Here is a 22,469-nt window from a genome sequence, read left to right as displayed (position 1 = left end):
TTGGTGACTGCATATTTGCCAGGTTTGGCCACCCAAGGTTCTGCCTTATTGGGTTGATCTGACTGATGCCCAGTAAATTACCTGGGGTCCTAAGCAGACCTTCTGGGGAAAAACCTAAATTGCAGCCTGAACAGCTTTAACACCCATCCTAATGAGTGAGATAATGGTTGTTTTGGAGCCAATCAGCAACTTGGTCAGAAGCTGACCAATACCGGCATCTTTATAGCCGTCTCTAATCATTGGCAGGACCCTCATTTTTGTTTGAATAACTCTGGAAAGGGTAATGTCACTCAGGAAGGCCCCCCCCCCCCCCCAGTAGGGATGGGCAGTGATATCACGGGCAAGGGGATAGGCGGGCTAGGAGGCGGAATGGGCATATGGGGCAGGGAAACGGGCATGTGGGCGGGGAAACGGGCATGTGGGCAGGGAAATGGGCATGTGGGGCAGGGAAATGAGAATGTAGGGTGGGGAAATGAGCATGTGGGGTGGGGAAATGGGCATGTGGGGTGGGGAAATGGGCATGTGGGCGGGAAAATGGGCATGTGGGGTGGGGAAATGAGAATGTAGGGTGGGGAAATGAGCATGTGGGGTGGGGAAATGGGCATGTGGGGTGGGGAAATGGGCATGTGGGCAGGAAAATGGGCATGTGGGGTGGGGAAATGGGCATGTAGGGCGGGGAAATGGGCATGTGGGGCGGGGAAATGGGCATATGGGGCGGGGAAATGGGCATGTGGGGCGGGGAAATGGGCATGTGGGGCGGGGAAATGGGCATATGGGGCGGGGAAATGGGCATGTGGGGCGGGGAAATGGGCATGTGGGTGGGGAAATGGGCATGTGGGGCGGGGAAATGGGCATATGGGGCGGGGAAATGGGCATGTAGGGCGGGGAAATGGGCATGTGGGGCGGGGAAATGGGCATGTGAGGCGGGGAAATGGGCATATGGGGCGGGGAAATGGGCATGTGGGGTGGGGAAATGGGCATGTAGGGCGGGGAAATGGGCATGTGGGGCGGGGAAATGGGCATGTGAGGCGGGGAAATGGGAATGTGGGGTGGGGAAATGGGCATGTGGGGTGGGGAAATGGGCATGTGAGGCGGGAAAATGGGCATGTAGGGCGGGGAAATGGGCATATGGGGCGGGGAAATGGGCATGTAGGGCGGGGAAATGGGCATGTGGGGCAGGGAAATGGGTGGGGCAGAGTCAGGGAAGGGAGGGATTTATAGGTAGGGTTGCCAGTCTTTCACATTTACCGGCAGGGGCGGCCTAATGATTACTGTGCCCCAGGCAAGCCCATTGATTCACTGCGCCCCCCACAGGTGGAGGTAGGGTATGACAGCTTTCCCAAACTCTCGTGAGAGTTCGAGAGAGTTCAAGAAAGCTGTCTGAAGTTTCCGCCGGAGCCTCCTGAGGTACAGAAGGGCCGGAACAAGGGGCAAATATGCAGAAGAGGTTTGTGCCCTGTGCCCCCACCCAAACCCCAGTCATATGGCTACCGCCACAATTTCAGTGACTACAATTGTTATTTAGGTCTCATTTCGAGTTTCTTGGGAGAATAAAACAAGGTGTATCCCAAGCAGCACTTACAGACCTGTGGTACACGTGGCGCTGCACGGCTCGTGGGAGGACAGTTTCCAGCGGTACATATCCGCGGCGCTCATCCCCTGCACCTTCCGCAGTAATTTCAATCTATTTCTACTGACAAAAGAGAGCGGGATCAGTGCCAGAGGCGGCCAATGGTTCCGAACAGCCAACATTGCACTCAGATATGGGTATTGGTTGTTTATAAACGTGCACACACATAAATATATCGTGAATAAAGTACCCCCTATTGTAAAATATAAGGATATTATAAGCTACCGAGGAGTTCCTTGACTATATACAGGTCATGGAACTCCGAGGTGACTTCTAATATCCTCATATTTTACAACAGGGGGGACTTTATTTATTATAATATACAAGTTTCAGTGAGTCATGTGACTTGTGACATCACTATGCTCCGATTATAACTGATGACATCACTAAGCACCGTTTATAAGGATATCATTTACAGTTCGGTCCCATAGGGCAGTGACCAAAGTGTAAATGATATAAATATACAAGTTCACGGAGTGTGTGAAAGGCTATTTTGGTTGTTTTGGGTTTAACAACATACCTGTTCTGATCCCCAAGTAGAATCCCCAGCCCGGTTAGAAGCAGAGCTTCCACTGTCTAGAAATAGAGAGAATGGGATAAAAATACCCAATGTAGAAACAGTTCAGAATATAACAGAAGGGGTTTTTGTTGAGTGTATTATTGACTTGCCAAGGACTCAATCACACAGGCTTCAGAGCATCTCTAGACTCCCAACATGCACTTGGGCGTTGGGACCAATGGAGGCAACTCAATGGAAGCCAAAGGGATGATTAGAAGTATAGAGATGCTCTTCAAATGGACAGTGTCTCTTTCCACACCAGGCTTTGTAGGCCTTATCGTAAATAGAAGTGGCCACTGAGCGCATTTAGTCAATAAAAAAGGGGGTGGGTAATGTTCAGAGACACATATCCCACATTCTGATTGGGGGGAGAAGCAGGTTTACAACAATAAAAAAAATAAATAAAGCATGCACGGGCCAAATGCAGATTTACACAGGTCGAGCCAGAGCGGAGAACTCTATGATATTCCTTAACTGAGGCAGGAAGGGCGGTTCCTTTGGTCGTCCTACAAGTCGTTGGTGCTTTTCGGCTACTGTCCTACAAGCCATGATGGGCTCAGTGAAGGTTATTGGCCAGTCAGCTGTGACTATGGAACAATGGGGTCGTCAGTACTCGATTTTTCTGAGTTTCAAGTTTAGTAGAGGAATAGAATGTGTCTGTGGCAGCCTGTCCTTGACACATTTTCAAGGAGAAGTCAATCCCCGTATTATTTTCTATTTCACCCAGTTTCAAGGAGAAGTCAATCCCCTTATTATTTTCTACTCCACCCAGTTTCAAGGAGAATCAATCCCCTTATTATTTTCTACTTCACCCAGTTTCAAGGAGAATCAATCCCCTTATTATTTTCTACTTCACCCAGTTTCAAGGAGAAGTCAATCCCCTTATTATTTTCCACTTCACCCAGTTTCAAGGAGAAGTCAATCCCCTTATTATTTTCTACTTCACCCAGTTTCAAGGAGAAGTCAATCCCCGTATTATTTTCTACTTCACCCAGTTTCAAGGAGAAGTCAATCCCCTTATTATTTTCTACTCCACCCAGTTTCAAGGAGAAGTCAATCCCCGTATTATTTTCTACTTCACCCAGTTTCAAGGAGAAGTCAATCCCCTTATTATTTTCTACTCCACCCAGTTTCAAGGAGAATCAATCCCCTTATTATTTTCTACTTCACCCAGTTTCAAGGAGAATCAATCCCCTTATTATTTTCTACTCCACCCAGTTTCAAGGAGAATCAATCCCCTTATTATTTTCTACTTCACCCAGTTTCAAGGAGAATCAATCCCCTAATTATTTTCTACTCCACCCAGTTTCAAGGAGAATCAATCCCCTTATTATTTTCTACTTCACCCAGTTTCAAGGAGAATCAATCCCCTTATTATTTTCTACTTCACCCAGTTTCAAGGAGAAGTCAATCCCCTTATTATTTTCCACTACACCCAGTTTCAAGGAGAAGTCAATCCCCTTATTATTTTCTACTTCACCCAGTTTCAAGGAGAAGTCAATCCCCTTATTATTTTCCACTTCACCCAGTTTCAAGGAGAAGTCAATCCCCTTATTATTTTCTACTTCACCCAGTTTCAAGGAGAAGTCAATCCCCGTATTATTTTCTACTTCACCCAGTTTCAAGGAGAAGTCAATCCCCTTATTATTTTCTACTCCACCCAGTTTCAAGGAGAATCAATCCCCTTATTATTTTCTACTTCACCCAGTTTCAAGGAGAATCAATCCCCTTATTATTTTCTACTTCACCCAGTTTCAAGGAGAAGTCAATCCCCTTATTATTTTCCACTTCACCCAGTTTCAAGGAGAAGTCAATCCCCTTATTATTTTCTACTTCACCCAGTTTCAAGGAGAATCAATCCCCTAATTATTTTCTACTTCACCCAGTTTCAAGGAGAAGTCAATCCCCTTATTATTTTCCACTTCACCCAGTTTCAAGGAGAAGTCAATCCCCTTATTAGTTTCTACTTCACCCAGTTTCAAGGAGAAGTCAATCCCCTTATTATTTTCTACTTCACCCAGTTTCAAAGAGAAGTCAATCCCCTTATTATTTTCTACTTCACCCAGTTTCAAAGAGAAGTCAATCCCCTTATTATTTCTACTTCACCCAGTTTCAAGGAGAAGTCAATCCCCTTATTATTTTCTACTTCACCCAGTTTCAAGGAGAATCAATCCCCTTATTATTTTCTACTTCACCCAGTTTCAAGGAGAAGTCAATCCCCTTATTATTTCTACTTCACCCAGTTTCAAGGAGAAGTCAATCCCCTTATTATTTTCTATTTCACCCAGTTTCAAGGAGAAGTCAATCCCCTTATTATTTTCTACTTCACCCAGTTTCAAAGAGAAGTCAATCCCCTTATTATTTCTACTTCACCCAGTTTCAAGAAGAAGTCAATCCCCTTATTATTTTCTACTTCACCCAGTTTCAAGGAGAAGTCAATCCCCTTATTATTTTCCACTACACCCAGTTTCAAGGAGAAGTCAATCCCCTTATTAGTTTCTACTTCACCCAGTTTCAAGGAGAAGTCAATCCCCTTATTATTTTCTACTTCACCCAGTTTCAAGGAGAAGTCAATCCCCTTATTATTTTCTACTTCACCCAGTTTCAAGGAGAAGCCAATCCCCTTATTATTTTCTACTTCACCCAGTTTCAAAGAGAAGTCAATCCCCTTATTATTTCTACTTCACCCAGTTTCAAAGAGAAGTCAACCCCCTTATTATTTCTACTTCACCCAGTTTCAAGGAGAAGTCAATCCCCTTATTATTTCTACTTCACCCAGTTTCAAGGAGAAGTCAATCCCCTTATTATTTCTACTTCACCCAGTTTCAAGGAGAAGTCAATCCCCTTATTATTTCTACTTCACCCAGTTTCAAAGAGAAGTCAATCCCCTTATTATTTCTACTTCACCCAGTTTCAAGGAGAAGTCAATCCCCTTATTATTTTCTATTTCACCCAGTTTCAAGGAGAAGTCAATCCCCTTATTATTTTCCACTTCACCCAGTTTCAAAGAGAAGTCAATCCCCTTATTATTTTCTACTTCACCCAGTTTCAAGGAGAAGTCAATCCCTTTATAATTTCTACTTCACCCAGTTTCAAGGAGAAGTCAATCCCCTTATTATTTTCTACTTCACCCAGTTTCAAAGAGAAGTCAATCCCCTTATTATTTCTACTTCACCCAGTTTCAAGGAGAAGTCAATCCCCTTATTATTACTTATTATTTCCTATTTCACCCAGTTTTAAGGGGAAGTTAGTCCCATCACTGTTTCCTATTTCACCCAGTTTGAGTGGAAGTTAATCCCCTCGTTGTTCCCTATTTCACACATTTTCAAGGGGAAGTTAATCCCCTCATTGTTTTCTATTTCACCCAGTTCAAGTGGAAGCTAATCCCCTTGTTGTTTTCTTTATCACACAGTTTCAAGGGGAAATTAATCCCATCACTGTTTTCTATTTCACCCAGTTCAAGCGGAAGTTAATCCCCTCGTTGTTTCCTATTTCACACATTTTCAAGGGGAAGTTAATATACAGTTTACTTAGTTTATAAGTACAACAATGACTTGCAGGTCAGAAAGGTTCTAGTCAGAGATCCTTCAGTGTATGGCAGGCCTAACTGTTGGACCCGTACCACCCATGACTCCCATAACCCCACCCCAACCCTCTCTAGTGGGCATCACCCAGCTCAATGTTGACTGCCCCTTCTGTCTATACTGTAGTCTAGCGCCCAATATCTTGCTACTACCACAGGTTGGGCCGACCTCGGCATACCAATTGTGGGTCGCAACCAGGTTCGGGTTGAGCTCTTCCCCCTGTACTCCCCACCCGTTACATTACGCTACCCCGCCCCTTTTGTAGCGTCATCAGTGGGTATATAAATAGAGGGTCGGGTGCGGGTTGAGTTTTTCTAAACCCACACCTCACTACTTGCTACAATTGTAGATGAAAGTGGAACTCCACCCAAACTTTTGAAAAAAAACAGTTCCCTAAGCCCCACCCCTGTTCCCTAAGCCCCACCCCTGTTCCCTAAGCCCCACCCCTGTTCCCTAAGCCTCGCCCCCTGTTCCCCTGCTGATCTGGCTGGCTACTTTGAGACTTAAATAAAAGTAGTTGCCTGTCCTCAGCCTGCAACCTCCCAATCCCACAATCCCCTGCTGCACACGTGATGTCAATAAGGAAAGGAACATCCCAGTGCAATGCATTGTGGGTTATGTAGTTCCTGCAGGCTGTCTGTAAGCTGTGGGGAAGTTGTTACACTTTGTAACATCAGTGTTTTAGTCCCTCCTCCCCTGCCAGGATTTCAAATGATGCGGAAAGAGAAGAGATGTTGTGTGGGGCTCTTTAACACATTTTGGATCCATTTAAAGTATGTCTTGTTGCTATGGGTTACTGCTCCTGGGCCTTTTATTACATACCCCCCTTGATCTTTTGCACCCCTGTATTGAAACTGCCCCAACCAATGCCCAAGGCAGCGGCCGGGCCGCCCGTGTTGCTACGAAGCAGAAGCTCCCGTGTAACCTGGCTGGTTAGTAGCTTCTCGGCGTGGATGTTAGACGCATTTATATATTTAATGTTCAGTTCAAACAAGGCTCAGGGGCTGGAAAGTGGTGCGCTGGTGAAATCATTCCCCCGCTTTAGCAACATGTCAGGCTGCTACTGAAATTAGGAACGAATAAAAGCGAATTCCCACATTATCCCGCTGTCCCAGTGGGCTTTGCAGGGAAGGGAAAAGGCTCATCATTATATAAAACTATTAAAGGGGCGGTTCACTGTAGTATGTTATAGAGTGGACTATTCCCAGCAACTTTGCAATTGGTCTTCATTATTTATCTGTTATTGTTTTTTAATTATTTGCCTTCTTCTTCTGCCTCTTTGCAGCTTTCAAATGGGGGTCACTGACCCCGGCAGCCAAACCCTATTGCTCTGTGAGGCTCCAGTTTTATTGTTATTGTTACTTTTTATTCCTTATCTTTCTATTCAGCCCCTCCCCTATTCATATACCAGCCTCTCATCCAAACACTCCCTGGTTGCTAAGGTAATTTGAGCCCTAGCAACAGGATAACTGACCCCGGCAGCCAAACCCTATTGCTCTGTGAGGCTCCAGTTTTATTGTTATTGTTACTTTTTATTCCTTATCTTTCTATTCAGCCCCTCCCCTATTCATATACCAGCCTCTCATCCAAACACTCCCTGGTTGCTAAGGTAATTTGAGCCCTAGCAACAGGATAACTGACCCCGGCAGCCAAACCCTATTGCTCTGTGAGGCTCCAGTTTTATTGTTATTGTTACTTTTTATTCCTTATCTTTCTATTCAGCCCCTCCCCTATTCATATACCAGCCTCTAATCCAAACCACTCCCTGGTTGCTAAGGTAATTTGGACCCTAGCAACCACATAGCTTCTGAAACACCAAACCGGAGAGCTGCTGAACAAAAAGTGAAATAACGAAAAAAATCTACAGGGTATAAATCTCTAAATGATACCCCCAGCCAGCAGGGTATAAATCTCTAAATGATACCCCCAGCCAGCAGGGTATAAATCTCTAAATGATACCCCCAGCCGGCAGGGTATAAACCTCTAAATGATACCCCCAGCCGGCAGGGTATAAATCTCTAAATGATACCCCCAGCCGGCAGGGTATAAATCTCTAAATGATACCCCCAGCCAGCAGGGTATAAACCTCTAAATGATACCCCCAGTTGGCAGGGTGTAAATCTCTAAATGATACCCCCAGTTGGCAGGGTATAAATCTCTAAATGATACCCCCAGCCAGCAGGGTATAAATCTCTAAATGATACCCCCAGTTGGCAGGGTGTAAATCTCTAAATGATACCCCCAGTTGGCAGGGTATAAATCTCTAAATGATACCCCCAGCCAGCAGGGTATAAATCTCTAAATGATACCCCCAGTTGGCAGGGTGTAAATCTCTAAATGATACCCCCAGTTGGCAGGGTATAAATCTCTAAATGATACCCCCAGCCAGCAGGGTATAAATCTCTAAATGATACCCCCAGTTGGCAGGGTGTAAATCTCTAAATGATACCCCCAGTTGGCAGGGTGTAAATCTCTAAATGATACCCCCAGTTGGCAGGGTATAAATCTCTAAATGATACCCCCAGCCAGCAGGGTATAAATCTCTAAATGATACCCCCAGCCAGTAGGGTATAAATCTATAATGTTACCCCCAGCCAGTAGGGTATAAATCTATAATGATACCCCCAGCCAGTAGGGTATAAATCTATAATGATACCCCCAGCCAGCAGGGTATAAATCTCTAAATGATACCCCCAGCCGGCAGGGTATAAATCTCTAAATGATACCCCCAGCCGGCAGGGTATAAACCTCTAAATGATACCCCCAGCCGGCAGGGTATAAATCTATAAATGATACCCCCAGCCGGCAGGGTATAAATCTATAAATGATACCCCCAGTTGGCAGGGTATAAATCTCTAAATGATACCCCCAGCCAGTAGGGTATAAAGCTATAATGATACCCCCAGCCGGCAGGGTATAAAGCTATAATGATACCCCCAGCCAGTAGGGTATAATGCTATAATGATACCCCCAGCCAGTAGGGTATAATGCTATAATGATACCCCCAGCCGGCAGGGTATAAATCTCTAAATGATACCCCCAGCCAGCAGGGTATAAATCTCTAAATGATACCCCCAGCCAGCAGTGTATAAATCTCTAAATGATACCCCCAGCCAGCAGTGTAAGGATTTTTCCCCCATGTACCACACTGGGCCCACATTACCCACAAACCACCCTGTTTAAACGTTCTGCTGCAGAAATGACTGAATATTTGGTTTAATACCATCACAGCAAACAGAAAAGGAGAGAAAAAAAGATCTATTTGTATGAAGCATTTATTCCCAGCTCATAATAATGGCCGCCTGTCTGGCTTTGGGTGGGCGGCCATCCTTGTTTTCTAGAAGCCGCTCCAGCTTTTTATATTTTTTTTTTCAAAACAAAACCAATTCTGGCCGTTTGGCCGGTGGAGCTGCGCTTTAATGGAGTCGTCAGTGCCAGATTAGAAAAACAGCCCTGGCAAGCGCTAATGGCCCTGGATGCGGCTGTTGTTCTGGCTGCCTGGGCTAGAGATGGGCCTTTATAGCACAGTGTAACCCTGGGGCCGGGGGGGGGGTGTTAGCGGGGGCCACATATTAACTCACTAACGGCTTCTCCTCTAATTAGTCAGACCCTGGGGATTGCGAGCTGCTAAGGAATGTATTGACCCCCCCCCCACTATAATTAACCTAAGACAGTGGTCTTATTATATAGAAAATACAGTGTTAAAGAGCCCCACACAGCACAGAAACCCCTAATACCCCTATCCCTGGAATCTGTTCCTTCACAAAGTAGGAATAAATCCCATGTTTATAGGCTGAAATCCAGCTGTAATACTGCTCTTCTCTTTCTGCCTCATTTGTAACCCAGGCAGGGGAGGAGGGACTAAAACACTGATGTTACACAGTGTAACAACTTCCCCAGCTTACAGACAGCCTGCAGGAACTACATAACCCACAATGCATTGCACTGGGAGGTTCCTTCCCTTATTGACATCATGTGTGCAGCAGGGGATTGTGGGATTGAGTCACAAAATAGTCAGCCAGATCAGCAGGGGAACAGGGGGCGGGGCTTAGGGAACTGTTCCGAACCAAATTATTACATTAAACATCATGAAAAGGCTGAATATGTTTTAATTGACGTATATTGCAAAGCTGCGTGAAATTATGTTTACTTTTCAAAAAGCTTAAATTGTGTTTAGGTGGCGTTCCCCTTTAATATACAATTGTGGCACGTAGTGGCGCCCAACTCTAACCCGCCCACTCCCAACCCGAACCCTACCCGGCTTCCACCCTCCATTTATAGACCCACCTACCCTACCCGGCTTCCACCCTCTATTTATAGACCCACCTACCCTACCCGGCTTCCACCCTCTATTTATAGACCCACCTACCCTACCCGGCTTCCACCCTCTATTTATAGACCCACCTACCCTACCCGGCTTCCACCCTCTATTTATAGACCCACCTACCCTACCCGGCTTCCACCCTCTATTTATAGACCCACCTACCCTACCCGGCTTCCACCCTCTATTTATAGACCCACCTACCCTACCCGGCTTCCACCCTCTATTTATAGACCCACCTACCCTACCCGGCTTCCACCCTCTATTTATAGACCCGCCTACCCTACCCGGCTTCCACCCTCTATTTATAGACCCGCCTACCCTACCCGGCTTCCACCCTCTATTTATAGACCCACCTACCCTACCCGGCTTCCACCCTCTATTTATAGACCCGCCTACCCGGCTTCCACCCTCTATTTATAGACCCGCCTACCCTACCCGGCTTCCACCCTCTATTTATAGACCCGCCTACCCTACCCGGCTTCCACCCTCTATTTATAGACCCGCCTACCCTACCTGGCTTCCACCCTCTATTTATAGACCCGCCTACCCTACCCGGCTTGCACCCTCTATTTAAAGACCCGCCTACCCTACCCGGCTTCCACCCTCTATTTATAGACCCGCCTACCCTACCCGGCTTCCACCCTCTATTTATAGACCCGCCTACCCGGCTTCCACCCTCTATTTATAGACCCACCTACCCTACCCGGCTTCCACCCTCTATTTATAGACCCACCTACCCTACCCGGCTTCCACCCTCTATTTATAGACCCGCCTACCCGGCTTCCACCCTCTATTTATAGACCCGCCTACCCTACCCGGCTTCCACCCTCTATTTATAGACCCGCCTACCCTACCCGGCTTCCACCCTCTATTTATAGACCCGCCTACCCTACCCGGCTTCCACCCTCTATTTATAGACCCACCTACCCTACCCGGCTTCCACCCTCTATTTATAGACCCGCCTACCCTACCCGGCTTCCACCCTCTATTTATAGACCCGCCTACCCTACCCGGCTTCCACCCTCTATTTATAGACCCGCCTACCCTACCCGGCTTCCACCCTCTATTTATAGACCCGCCTACCCTACCCGGCTTCCACCCTCTATTTATAGACCCGCCTACCCTACCCGGCTTCCACCCTCTATTTATAGACCCGCCTACCTGGCTTCCACCCTCTATTTATAGACCCGCCTACCCTACCCGGCTTCCACCCTCTATTTATAGACCCGCCTACCCTACCCGGCTTCCACCCTCTATTTATAGACCCGCCTACCCTACCCGGCTTCCACCCTCTATTTATAGACCCACCTACCCTACCCGGCTTCCACCCTCCATTTATAGACCCGCCTACCCTACCCGGCTTCCACCCTCCATTTATAGACCCACCTACCCTACCCGGCTTCCACCCTCTATTTATAGACCCACCTACCCTACCCGGCTTCCACCCTCTATTTATAGACCCGCCTACCCGGCTTCCACCCTCTATTTATAGACCCGCCTACCCTACCCGGCTTCCACCCTCTATTTATAGACCCGCCTACCCTACCCGGCTTCCACCCTCTATTTATAGACCCGCCTACCCTACCCGGCTTCCACCCTCTATTTATAGACCCACCTACCCTACCCGGCTTCCACCCTCTATTTATAGACCCGCCTACCCTACCCGGCTTCCACCCTCTATTTATAGACCCGCCTACCCTACCCGGCTTCCACCCTCTATTTATAGACCCGCCTACCCTACCCGGCTTCCACCCTCTATTTATAGACCCGCCTACCCTACCCGGCTTCCACCCTCTATTTATAGACCCGCCTACCCTACCCGGCTTCCACCCTCTATTTATAGACCCGCCTACCCTACCCGGCTTCCACCCTCTATTTATAGACCCGCCTACCCTACCCGGCTTCCACCCTCTATTTATAGACCCGCCTACCCGGCTTCCACCCTCTATTTATAGACCCACCTACCCTACCCGGCTTCCACCCTCTATTTATAGACCCACCTACCCTACCCGGCTTCCACCCTCTATTTATAGACCCGCCTACCCGGCTTCCACCCTCTATTTATAGACCCGCCTACCCTACCCGGCTTCCACCCTCTATTTATAGACCCGCCTACCCTACCCGGCTTCCACCCTCTATTTATAGACCCGCCTACCCTACCCGGCTTCCACCCTCTATTTATAGACCCGCCTACCCTACCCGGCTTCCACCCTCTATTTATAGACCCGCCTACCCTACCCGGCTTCCACCCTCTATTTATAGACCCGCCTACCCTACCCGGCTTCCACCCTCTATTTATAGACCCGCCTACCCTACCCGGCTTCCACCCTCTATTTATAGACCCGCCTACCCTACCCGGCTTCCACCCTCTATTTATAGACCCGCCTACCCTACCCGGCTTCCACCCTCTATTTATAGACCCGCCTACCCTACCTGGCTTCCACCCTCTATTTATAGACCCGCCTACCCTACCTGGCTTCCACCCTCTATTTATAGACCCACCTACCCTACCTGGCTTCTCCCTTCTATTTATAGACCCACCTACCCTACCTGGCTTCTCCCTTCTATTTATAGACCCGCCTACCCTACCTGGCTTCTACCCTCTATTTATAGACCCGCCTACCCTACCTGGCTTCCACCCTCTATTTATAGACCCGCCTACCCTACCTGGCTTCTACCCTCTATTTATAGACCCGCCTACCCTACCTGGCTTCTCCCTTCTATTTATAGACCCACCTACCCTACCTGGACTCCACCCTCTATTTATAGACCCGCCTACCCTACCTGGCTTCTCCCTTCTATTTATAGACCCACCTACCCTACCTGGACTCCACCCTCTATTTATAGACCCGCCTACCCTACCTGGCTTCTCCCTTCTATTTATAGACCCACCTACCCTACCTGGCTTCCACCCTCTATTTATAGACCTGCCTACCCTACCTGGCTTCTCCCCTCTATTTATAGACCTGCCTACCCTACCTGGCTTCTCCCTTCTATTTATAGACCCACCTACCCTACCTGGCTTCCACCCTCTATTTATAGACCTGCCTACCCTACCTGGCTTCTCCCCTCTATTTATAGACCCGCCTACCCTACCTGGCTTCTCCCTTCTATTTATAGACCCACCTACCCTACCTGGCTTCCACCCTCTATTTATAGACCTGCCTACCCTACCTGGCTTCTCCCCTCTATTTATAGACCCGCCTACCCTACCCGGCTTCCACCCTCTATTTATAGACCCGCCTACCCTACCCGGCTTCCACCCTCTATTTATAGACCCACCTACCCTACCTGGCTTCTCCCTTCTATTTATAGACCCACCTACCCTACCTGGCTTCTACCCTCTATTTATAGACCCACCTACCCTACCTGGCTTCTCCCTTCTATTTATAGACCCGCCTACCCTACCTGGCTTCCACCCTCTATTTATAGACCCGCCTACCCTACTCGGCTTCCACCCTCTATTTATAGACCCGCCCACCCTACCCGGCTTCCACCCTCTATTTATAGACCCGCCTACCCTACCTGGCTTCCACCCTCTATTTATAGACCCGCCTACCCAACCTGGCTTCCACCCTCTATTTATAGACCTGCCTACCCAACCTGGCTTCTCCCTTCTATTTATAGACCCGCCTACCCTACCTGGCTTCCACCCTCTATTTATAGACCCGCCTACCCTACCTGGCTTCCACCCTCTATTTATAGACCCGCCTACCCTACCCGGCTTCCACCCTCTATTTATAGACCCGCCCACCCTACCCGGCTTCCACCCTCTATTTATAGACCCGCCTACCCTACCTGGCTTCCACCCTCTATTTATAGACCCGCCTACCCAACCTGGCTTCCACCCTCTATTTATAGACCCGCCTACCCAACCTGGCTTCCACCCTCTATTTATAGACCCGCCTACCCTACCTGGCTTCCACCCTCTATTTATAGACCCGCCTACCCAACCTGGCTTCCACCCTCTATTTATAGACCCGCCTACCCAACCTGGCTTCTCCCTTCTATTTATAGACCCGCCTACCCAACCTGGCTTTCCGCCCAACTCAGGGACCTTTAAGCTTAGTATCCCTTTAAAAGGAATGTGCCATTGTACTCCAAGTGGGGAGCATCATGGGATGTTTGGATCCCTTTCCTTACGGTTCTTTGTTTATATACAGCAGCAAGTAGAATATTAGTTAATAAAATATTTGCTTCCCAATTGCAATCCCTTAGGGACAGGGCCCTCGCGAGCCTGCCCGGTATTTCTTATTAGTCGCTTCTAATCTTCCAGCCGAGACAGATTAAAGAACCTTTAGGGCGACCCCACCCAGCTTATTTTTGCCCTGTGGTTTAGAGTTGTAATGAGGCTTGAGAATAACAGAGCTGCCGGTGAGCTGGGCTTGGGGAGGGCCCGGTGTTCCAATGGGATCGGCAGTAATATAGGAGATTATGTAACTTTAGGTCCCACCCCAGGTTTGTGTTTCCCAGTTACAGTTTTGGGCTGGTGGATGATTTTCTCATGAACTGGCCAATAAGTATTCAGACTCCATAGGGCTCCCGTACTGCTACTAATGAACAGCAGCCCTATACACATATGTCCTTCAGTCTCTCCTTCACTTACCAACTAAGTGCAAGCTCACTGGGTCACCTCTTCCCTACCCATGACATGTATTAGGCCAACATCAAAACTGCCATTTGGGAAAATGCACTGCATGTAGGGTAGTCATCCAGCTGGTATCTGATTGGCCTAACCAGCAAATCCCCGGCTAGGCTTGGTGCCGGTATTACTGGCAATATACCTGCTGGCAAATGTGTCTGGCAACCCTACCTATAAATCCCTCCCTTCCCTGACTCTCTCTGTGGCCAATCAGCCCCTTTTAAATAGAGCCGGCATCTGCTCCGCCCCATTCCCCCACTCCACCTGCCCATTTCCCCACCCCATATGCCCATTCCCCCACCCCATATGCCCATTCTCCCTCCAATCTACCCATTCCCCCACTCCACCTGCCCATTCCCCCACTCCACCTGCCCATTCCCCCACTCCACCTGCCCATTCCCCCACCCCATATGCCCATTCTCCCTCCAATCTACCCATTCCCCCACCCCATATGCCCATTCTCCCTCCAATCTACCCATTCCCCCACCCCATATGCCCATTCTCCCTCCAATATACCCATTCCCCCACTCCACCTGCCCATTCCCCCACCCCATATGCCCATTCTCCCTCCAATCTACCCATTCCCCCACCCCATATGCCCATTCTCCCTCCAATCTACCCATTCCCCCACTCCACCTGCCCATTCCCCCACCCCATATGCTCATTCTCCCTCCAATCTACCCATTCCCCCACTCCACTTGCCCATTCCCCCACTCCACCTGCCCATTCCCCCACCCCATATGCCCATTCTCCCTCCAATCTACCCATTCTCCCACCCCATATGCCCATTCTCCCTCCAATCTACCCATTCCCCCACCCCATATGCCCATTCTCCCTCCAATCTACCCATTCCCCCACCCCATATGCCCATTCTCCCTCCAATCTACCCATTCCCCCACTCCAACTGCCCATTCCCCAACCCCATACGCCCATTTCCCTACCCCACCTCCCCATTCCCCCACCCCATATGCCCATTCTCCCTCCTAGCCTGTCCATTTCCCCACCCCATACGCCCATTCCCCTGCCTAGCCCTGCCCATTCCCCCACCCCATATGCCCATTCCCCTGCCTAGGCCTTCCCATTCCCCCACCCCATATGCCCATTCCCCTGCCTAGCCCTGCCCATTCCCCCACCCCATATGGGGGTGGGGGAATGGGCAGGGCTAGGCAGGGGAATGGGCATATGGGGTGGGGGAATGGACAGGTGGGGTAGGGAAATGGGGAGGTGGGGTGGGAAAAAGGGCGGGCTAGAGGGAGAATGGGCATATGGGGTGGGGGAATGGGCAGGGCTAGGCAGGGGAATGGGCATATGGGGTGGGGAAATGGTGAGGTGGGGTGGGAAAAAGGGCGGGCTAGGAGGGAGAATGGGCGTATGGGGTGGGAAAATGGGCAGGTTAGGAGGAAGAATGGGCATATGGGGTGGGGAAATGGGTGTATGGGGTGGGGAAATGGGCAGGTTAGGAGGGAGAAATGGCAGTGGAGAAGGGATTTATAGGACGGTGAATTTGTAACACCAGGTCCGTCCCTATGATTGCCACCTCGCCTGGCCAGGAACTCCAGGCAGAGAGGTGGGGTGTGATGTCACAGGGTGGGGCGTGACATCATGGGAGCTATGACAATCTTCAAGAATCAAGTCGTTTTTACCGAAAACCGGGCTCTCCAGTTCAAAGCCGGTGGCAACCCTACCAAGGAAGGTTCTGCTGCAAGACAAGGCCCACTTTTACCTTCGGGGGCAACGCAAAAGGTTAATTCCAAGGGGGGCTGTCTAACACTAAAACTGTACAAACTGCTTGTGGGCAGAAAAGGTACCGGGTCCAAACTGTCAGTTACGGAATATCATAGCTGAGGCAACAATACAATGGTGCGGCCTAGTAGGGAAGTACCGCGTCCTTACCTCACTTTCTGCGTCTTGTTTGCGGATGAGCCCCCGGAGGAAACGTTGGCGTTGCTCAGCGGAGTCTCGGCAGAAGTGTTGTTTGTCCGCTCGACGCTCAGCTCCAGGAAGGTGACATTTAGATCATACGGCGCCGCGTCGTCACTGTCCTCGTAGTCAATATACAGAGTTTCTAGATTGGGTTCTACGGAGTTTAGGGGGTCCCGCTGGGAGAAGAGGAAGCCCCTCGTCATGTTGGGGAAGCTTTCCCTGGAGTCCGACGCTTTGCCGGCCGGCGGGTTCATAATGGCGTTGCCAGACAGGACTTCCTTGGAGTTGAAGTTGTAAGTGGAGTCTTGGTCTCCGGTTTCTGCCAGTTGAGTCGTCCTGTTGGCATTTAGTTCTGATGAGAGAAAAGAGTCATTTTGAGCCCCTCCCACAGCACAGAAACCCCTAATATCCCTATCACCGGAATCTGTTCAAAAAGTAGGAATAAATCCCATTTTTATAGGCTGAAATCCAGCTGCAAATCAGCTCTTCTCTTTCTGCCCCATTTGAAATCCTGGCAGGGGAGGAGGGACTAAAACACTGATGTTACAAATGGTAACAACTTCTCCCCAGCTTACCGACAGCCTGCCGGAACTACATCACCCACGATGCATTGCGCCGAGACGTTCCTTTGCCTTATTGACATCCCGTGTAGCAGCAGGGAATTGTGGGATCGGGAGGATATTCTGAGCCAATTTGCTATTGGTCTTCGTTTTTTTTTTTATTATTTGGGGTTTTGCAGTCATTAAGCTTTTTGTTGAGCTGTCTGGTTGCTAGGGTCCAAGTTACCTTAGCAGCCAGGGAGTGGTTAGAATATGAATAGGAGAGGGGCTGAATAGACAAATAAGGAATAAAAATTAACAATAAGGATAGCCCTGGGCTGACCAGTGAAGTCCCCATGGCTTCTCCATACCTTTCGTGGTTTTGCCTTTGCCCTTTTTCTTGCAGTCCATGATCTCCCCTCCCTCATACACCTCATTGGTCTCTTGCCCCTTGACGGGGCTTTGTTGCCCGGCCGGCCCGTGCCGAGGGAAGCCCAGAACGTTGCTCCTCAGCCTCCCCTTGGGCCCGGGGCTATAGTGGCTGCTATTGCGGGGGGCCCCATCCTCCGACTCTTTGCTCTCCTCGCTGGCGGAGTCGGAGAAGGTGTAGTAGACGGGCTGGGCGACCCTGGCGTGGGGCTTCTGCTGCAGGGTATATTGGAAAGTAATCGATGGGCTCTTCCCGTTCTGGTTCCACACCTGCAAAATATTATCGGTCGCCGGTGTAAGTGCCCAAGAGCTTACATAATGGCCTCATTATTTCAGCCTCCAGAGAGCCGTCTGTGGGCAAATTAAAAACAGCAACAAAAAGTAGGAAACAGTGAAATTGCACCGAGTGCATCTGCTTCAGTTTAAGGGAGAGCCCGGCTCCCTATAACAGCTTGGCCTTTGTCTGCGGCACAACCGGCCCATGGGTGTCTATCAGCCCCATTCCTGCCCCCACAAAAGGTATTTAAAGGGACCCGTCACCCTGAGAAATTATTCCAAATCCCTTTCTGTCACGTTAGTTGAGAAAAATAAACTTAACTTACACTGTATAAACAGTGATACATAGATAGATAGATAGAGAGGTAGATAGAGAGGTAGATAGATAGATAGATAGATAGATAGATAGATAGATAGATTTAGATAGATAGATAGATAGATAGATAGATAGATGATAGATAGATAGATAGATAGATAGATAGATAGATAGATAGATAGATGATAGATAGATAGATAGATAGATAGATTTAGATAGATAGATAGATAGATAGATAGATAGATAGATAGATAGATTTAGATAGATAGATAGATAGATAGATAGATAGATGATAGATAGAAAGATAGAGAGAGGTAGATAAATAGATAGATAGATAGATAGATAGATAGATAGAAAGATAGAGAGAGGTAGATAAATAGATAGATAGATGATAGATAGATAGATAGATAGATAGATAGATAGATAGATAGATAGATAGATAGATAGATAGATAGAAAGATAGAGAGAGGTAGATAAATAGATAGATGATGATAGATAGATAGATAGATAGATAGATAGATAGATAGATGATAGATAGATAGATAGATAGATAGATAGATAGATAGATGATAGATAGATAGATAGATAGAGGTAGATAGATAGATATAGAGAGAAAGAGACAGAGAGGTAGATAGATAGATATAGCTAGATAATTAGATAGATAGAAACAGACAGAGAGTGATAGATGATAGATAGATAGATAGATAAGGATAGATAAATAGATAGACAGATAAACATAGATAGAGATAGATAAAGATAGATAGATCGATAAAGATAGATAGATAGATAGATAGATTGATAGAGATAGATTAGATAGAGAGAGTGAGAGAGAGAGATAGATAAAGATAGATAGATATAGATAGATAGATAAAGATAGATAGATAGATAGATAGATAGTAGAGTGTAAGCTCTTTTGGGCAGGGCTCTCTTCACCTCCTGTATCGGTTACTGATTGCTTTATATGTTACTCCTTGTAGAGTGTAAGCTCTTTTGGGCAGGGCTCCCTTCCCCTCCTGTATCGGTTATTGATTGCTTTATATGTTACTCCTTGTAGAGTGTAAGCTCTTTTGGGCAGGGCTCCCTTCCCCTCCTGTATCGGTTATTGATTGCTTTATATGTTACTCCTTGTAGAGTGTAAGCTCTTTTGAGCAGGGCTCCCTTCCCCTCCTGTATCGGTTACTGATTGCTTTATATGTTACTCCTTGTAGAGTGTAAGCTCTTTTGGGCAGGGCTCCCTTCCCCTCCTGTATCGGTTACTGATTGCTTTATATGTTACTCCTTGTAGAGTGTAAGCTCTTTTGGGCAGGGCTCCCTTCCCCTCCTGTATCGGTTACTGATTGCTTTATATGTTACTCCTTGTAGAGTGTAAGCTCTTTTGGGCAGGGCTCCCTTCCCCTCCTGTATCGGTTACTGATTGCTTTATATGTTACTCCTTGTAGAGTGTAAGCTCTTTTGGGCAGGGCTCCCTTCCCCTCCTGTATCAGTTATTGGTTGCTTTATATGTTACTCCTTGTAGAGTGTAAGCTCTTTTGGGCAGGGCTCTCTTCCCCTCTTGTATCGGTTACTGATTGCTTTATATGTTACTCTGTATGCCCAATGTATGGAACCCACTTATTGTACAGCGCTGCGGGGTATGTTGGCGCTTTATAAATAAATGTTAATAATAATAATAATAATTAGTGCCTTATGGGGCCCCCTATACCCCCCCCCCCCCGCAGCCCCATCCTGTAAAATTGTACAGAATTTCGGAAACTTTTACCATGATGTTGAGACCTTGGTTGGTCGGCCCTTGGGCAACTATGTACTCGATTCCCGTCTCATACACGTCCATGGGCCGCCGGTACTTGAACACCGTCCCCGCGATGATGAAGTTTTTCGGGCTGTCGACTTTGTAGTTCCCGTTGAAGAAGAAGTTTCCCGATTCGTCAGCCACGGCTATCGAAATAAACACCGGAACGAGAAGAAATAGAAATAGATTTCTGCTTTTATAGCGCACATAATAGATCATAAACCTTTTACTATATATTCCTGGGCATTAAGCTTCTCCAGAAAATATTTCATTGCATGATGTCATAGTGAAAAACGAGAATACGAGTTTATTAGAAGGAAAACAGATCTAACTCCAACGCAAAAGACAATGTGGATTAATGAAGTGATGAGCGAATCCAGTTTCAAAAGATTCGCGAAACGCCAAAAGTGTCGCGCGTCAAAAAAAAATTTCGCCCGCGGCTATTATTTTGTCACACAGCTATTATTTTGTCGCCCGCGCCTATTCTTTTGTCACGCGGCTATTCTTTTGTCACCCGCGTCTATTCTTTTGTCGCCCGCGGCTACTCTTTTGTCACCCACGCCTATTCTTTTGTTGCGCGTCTATTCTTTTGTCACCCGCGGCTATTCTTTTGTCGCCCGCGGCTATTCTTTAGTCGCGCGGCTATTATTTTGTCGCCCGCGGCTATTCTTTTGTTGCCCGCGGCTATTCTTTTGTCGCCCGCTGTTATTATTTTGTCGCCCGCGGCTATTATTTTGTCGCCCGCGGCTATTATTTTGTCGCCCATGGCTATTCTTTTGTTGCGCGCCTATTCTTTTGTCGCGCGGCTATTCTTTTGTCGCCCGTGCCTATTCTTTTGTTGCGCGTCTATTCTTTTGTCACCCACGGCTATTCTTTAGTTGCACGGCTATTATTTTGTCGCCCGCGCCTATTCTTTTGTCACGTGCCTATTCTTTTGTTGCCCGCAGCTATTCTTTTGTCGCCCGCGGCTATTATTTTATCGCCCATGGCTATTCTTTTGTTGCGCGCCTATTCTTTTGTCGTGCGTGGCTATTCTTTTGTCGCGCGTGGCTATTCTTTTGTCACCCGCGCCTATTCTTTTGTCGCGCGCCTCTTCTTTTGTCGCCTGCGGCTATTCTTTTGTCGCCCGCAGCTATTCTTTTGTCGCCCGCGCCTATTCTTTTGAAGCCCGCGCCTATTCTTTTGTCGCCCGCGCCTATTCTTTTGTCGCCCGCGGCTATTCTTTTGTTGCCCACGACTAACTGAATCCGAATCCTGCTGAAAAAGGCTGAATCTTGGGCGAATCCCAGAATCGAAGCCTGGATTCGGTGTCTCCCTAATGTGGATATATCTGACTGTGTATATTCTCAATATGAAACCCAGAACATAAGTGGGAATGGAAGGCACAAGGACAATAAAGACCCGCATGGTTTGCCCTCTGTAAAGGGGACCTCTCACCCTAAGAAACGATTCCAAATCGAAGACGTTCTGAATTGAAAGTGAAAGTAACTGTTTGCCCCGCCTCTAGGCCTAAGGCATAGAGGCGGGGCAGGCAATCTATGATTGACAGCTGGGATTGTTAAATGCTTTTATAATGGGTTGTTGACTCCTTAGGTTGATAAGGCTTCCACCTTTTACCACGGAAGATAGTAAAACAGGTAGAATCTTTGTTTATATAAATACCCTTTCTTGCCATAAGTACCTACCTAGGACATCCGCAGATTTCTTGCGCTCCACAATTTGAATATCTCTCGCCCCGACAGGAATGTGCGTTACTAAGGAGTAACCTAAGGGCCATCACAGCCAATGGGGAAAATGGTATCAGAAGGCAGAATATTAATGGGGGGGGGAAAAAAAACAATAAAACAACATTTTTAAAGGGGCAATTAATCCCCAGAGCCATTCACAATGGCAGCTGTATAGTTGTGTTATTATACAAGTCTATAAAAAGCACAACAATAATAGGGACGTCCCCAATATTAATAAGGGAAACTCGATCAAATAAAAAAAAATAAAATATCTCGGATTTTTCGACTTTACGAGATCGAAAAACTCGAAAAATTCCGGTTTGAGAATATGACGACCTACTTCACAGAATTGTGGGTCTCCGCCCCATTAGGAGAACCTGTTAAGCTTTGTTGTTATAAAAAATAATGGGAAATGATCTCTGTCCAAGATTTTGTTTCCAGAGAAGGACAACTTAAAGGGAAACTACACCCCCAGAATGAATACGTAACCAACAGACAGTTTATATTATGTTAAGTGGCCTATTAAAGAATCTCCCCAAACTGGAATATATATATCAGTAAATATTGCCCTTTTACATCCTTTCCCTTGAGCCGCCATTTTGTGATGGGCTGTGTGCTCCCTCAGAGATCACCTGACAGGAAGTGATGCAGCTCTAAATGTAACAGGAAGTAGTGTGGGAGCAAAAGGCAGAACTCTGCCCATTCATTGGCTGATGGGGCCTAGCATGTAT

The 22,469-nt window shown here is 47.5% G+C and overlaps 1 protein-coding gene across 1 annotated transcript in view; it reads right to left on the bottom strand.

Moving 5' to 3' along the window:
- adamtsl2 (ADAMTS like 2) overlaps window positions 1-22,469 on the bottom strand; it is a 58,312-nt gene that overhangs the window by 21,317 nt on the left and 14,526 nt on the right. The window contains exons 8-12 of the mRNA XM_031891572.1: window positions 21,697-21,777; window positions 19,982-20,157; window positions 17,573-17,900; window positions 16,633-17,014; window positions 1,587-1,684 (exon numbers count right to left, since the gene is read on the bottom strand). Coding sequence (XP_031747432.1) covers window positions 1,587-1,684; window positions 16,633-17,014; window positions 17,573-17,900; window positions 19,982-20,157; window positions 21,697-21,777 — 1,065 coding nt within the window. The remainder of the gene's footprint in view (window positions 1-1,586; window positions 1,685-16,632; window positions 17,015-17,572; window positions 17,901-19,981; window positions 20,158-21,696; window positions 21,778-22,469) is intronic.

Source organism: Xenopus tropicalis, chromosome 8, assembly GCF_000004195.4.
Source record: "Xenopus tropicalis strain Nigerian chromosome 8, UCB_Xtro_10.0, whole genome shotgun sequence".
Taxonomy (NCBI): Eukaryota; Metazoa; Chordata; class Amphibia; order Anura; family Pipidae; genus Xenopus; species Xenopus tropicalis.
The sequence above is the reverse complement of the archived record's forward strand: the minus strand, read 5'-3'. Positions and strand labels throughout refer to the sequence as shown.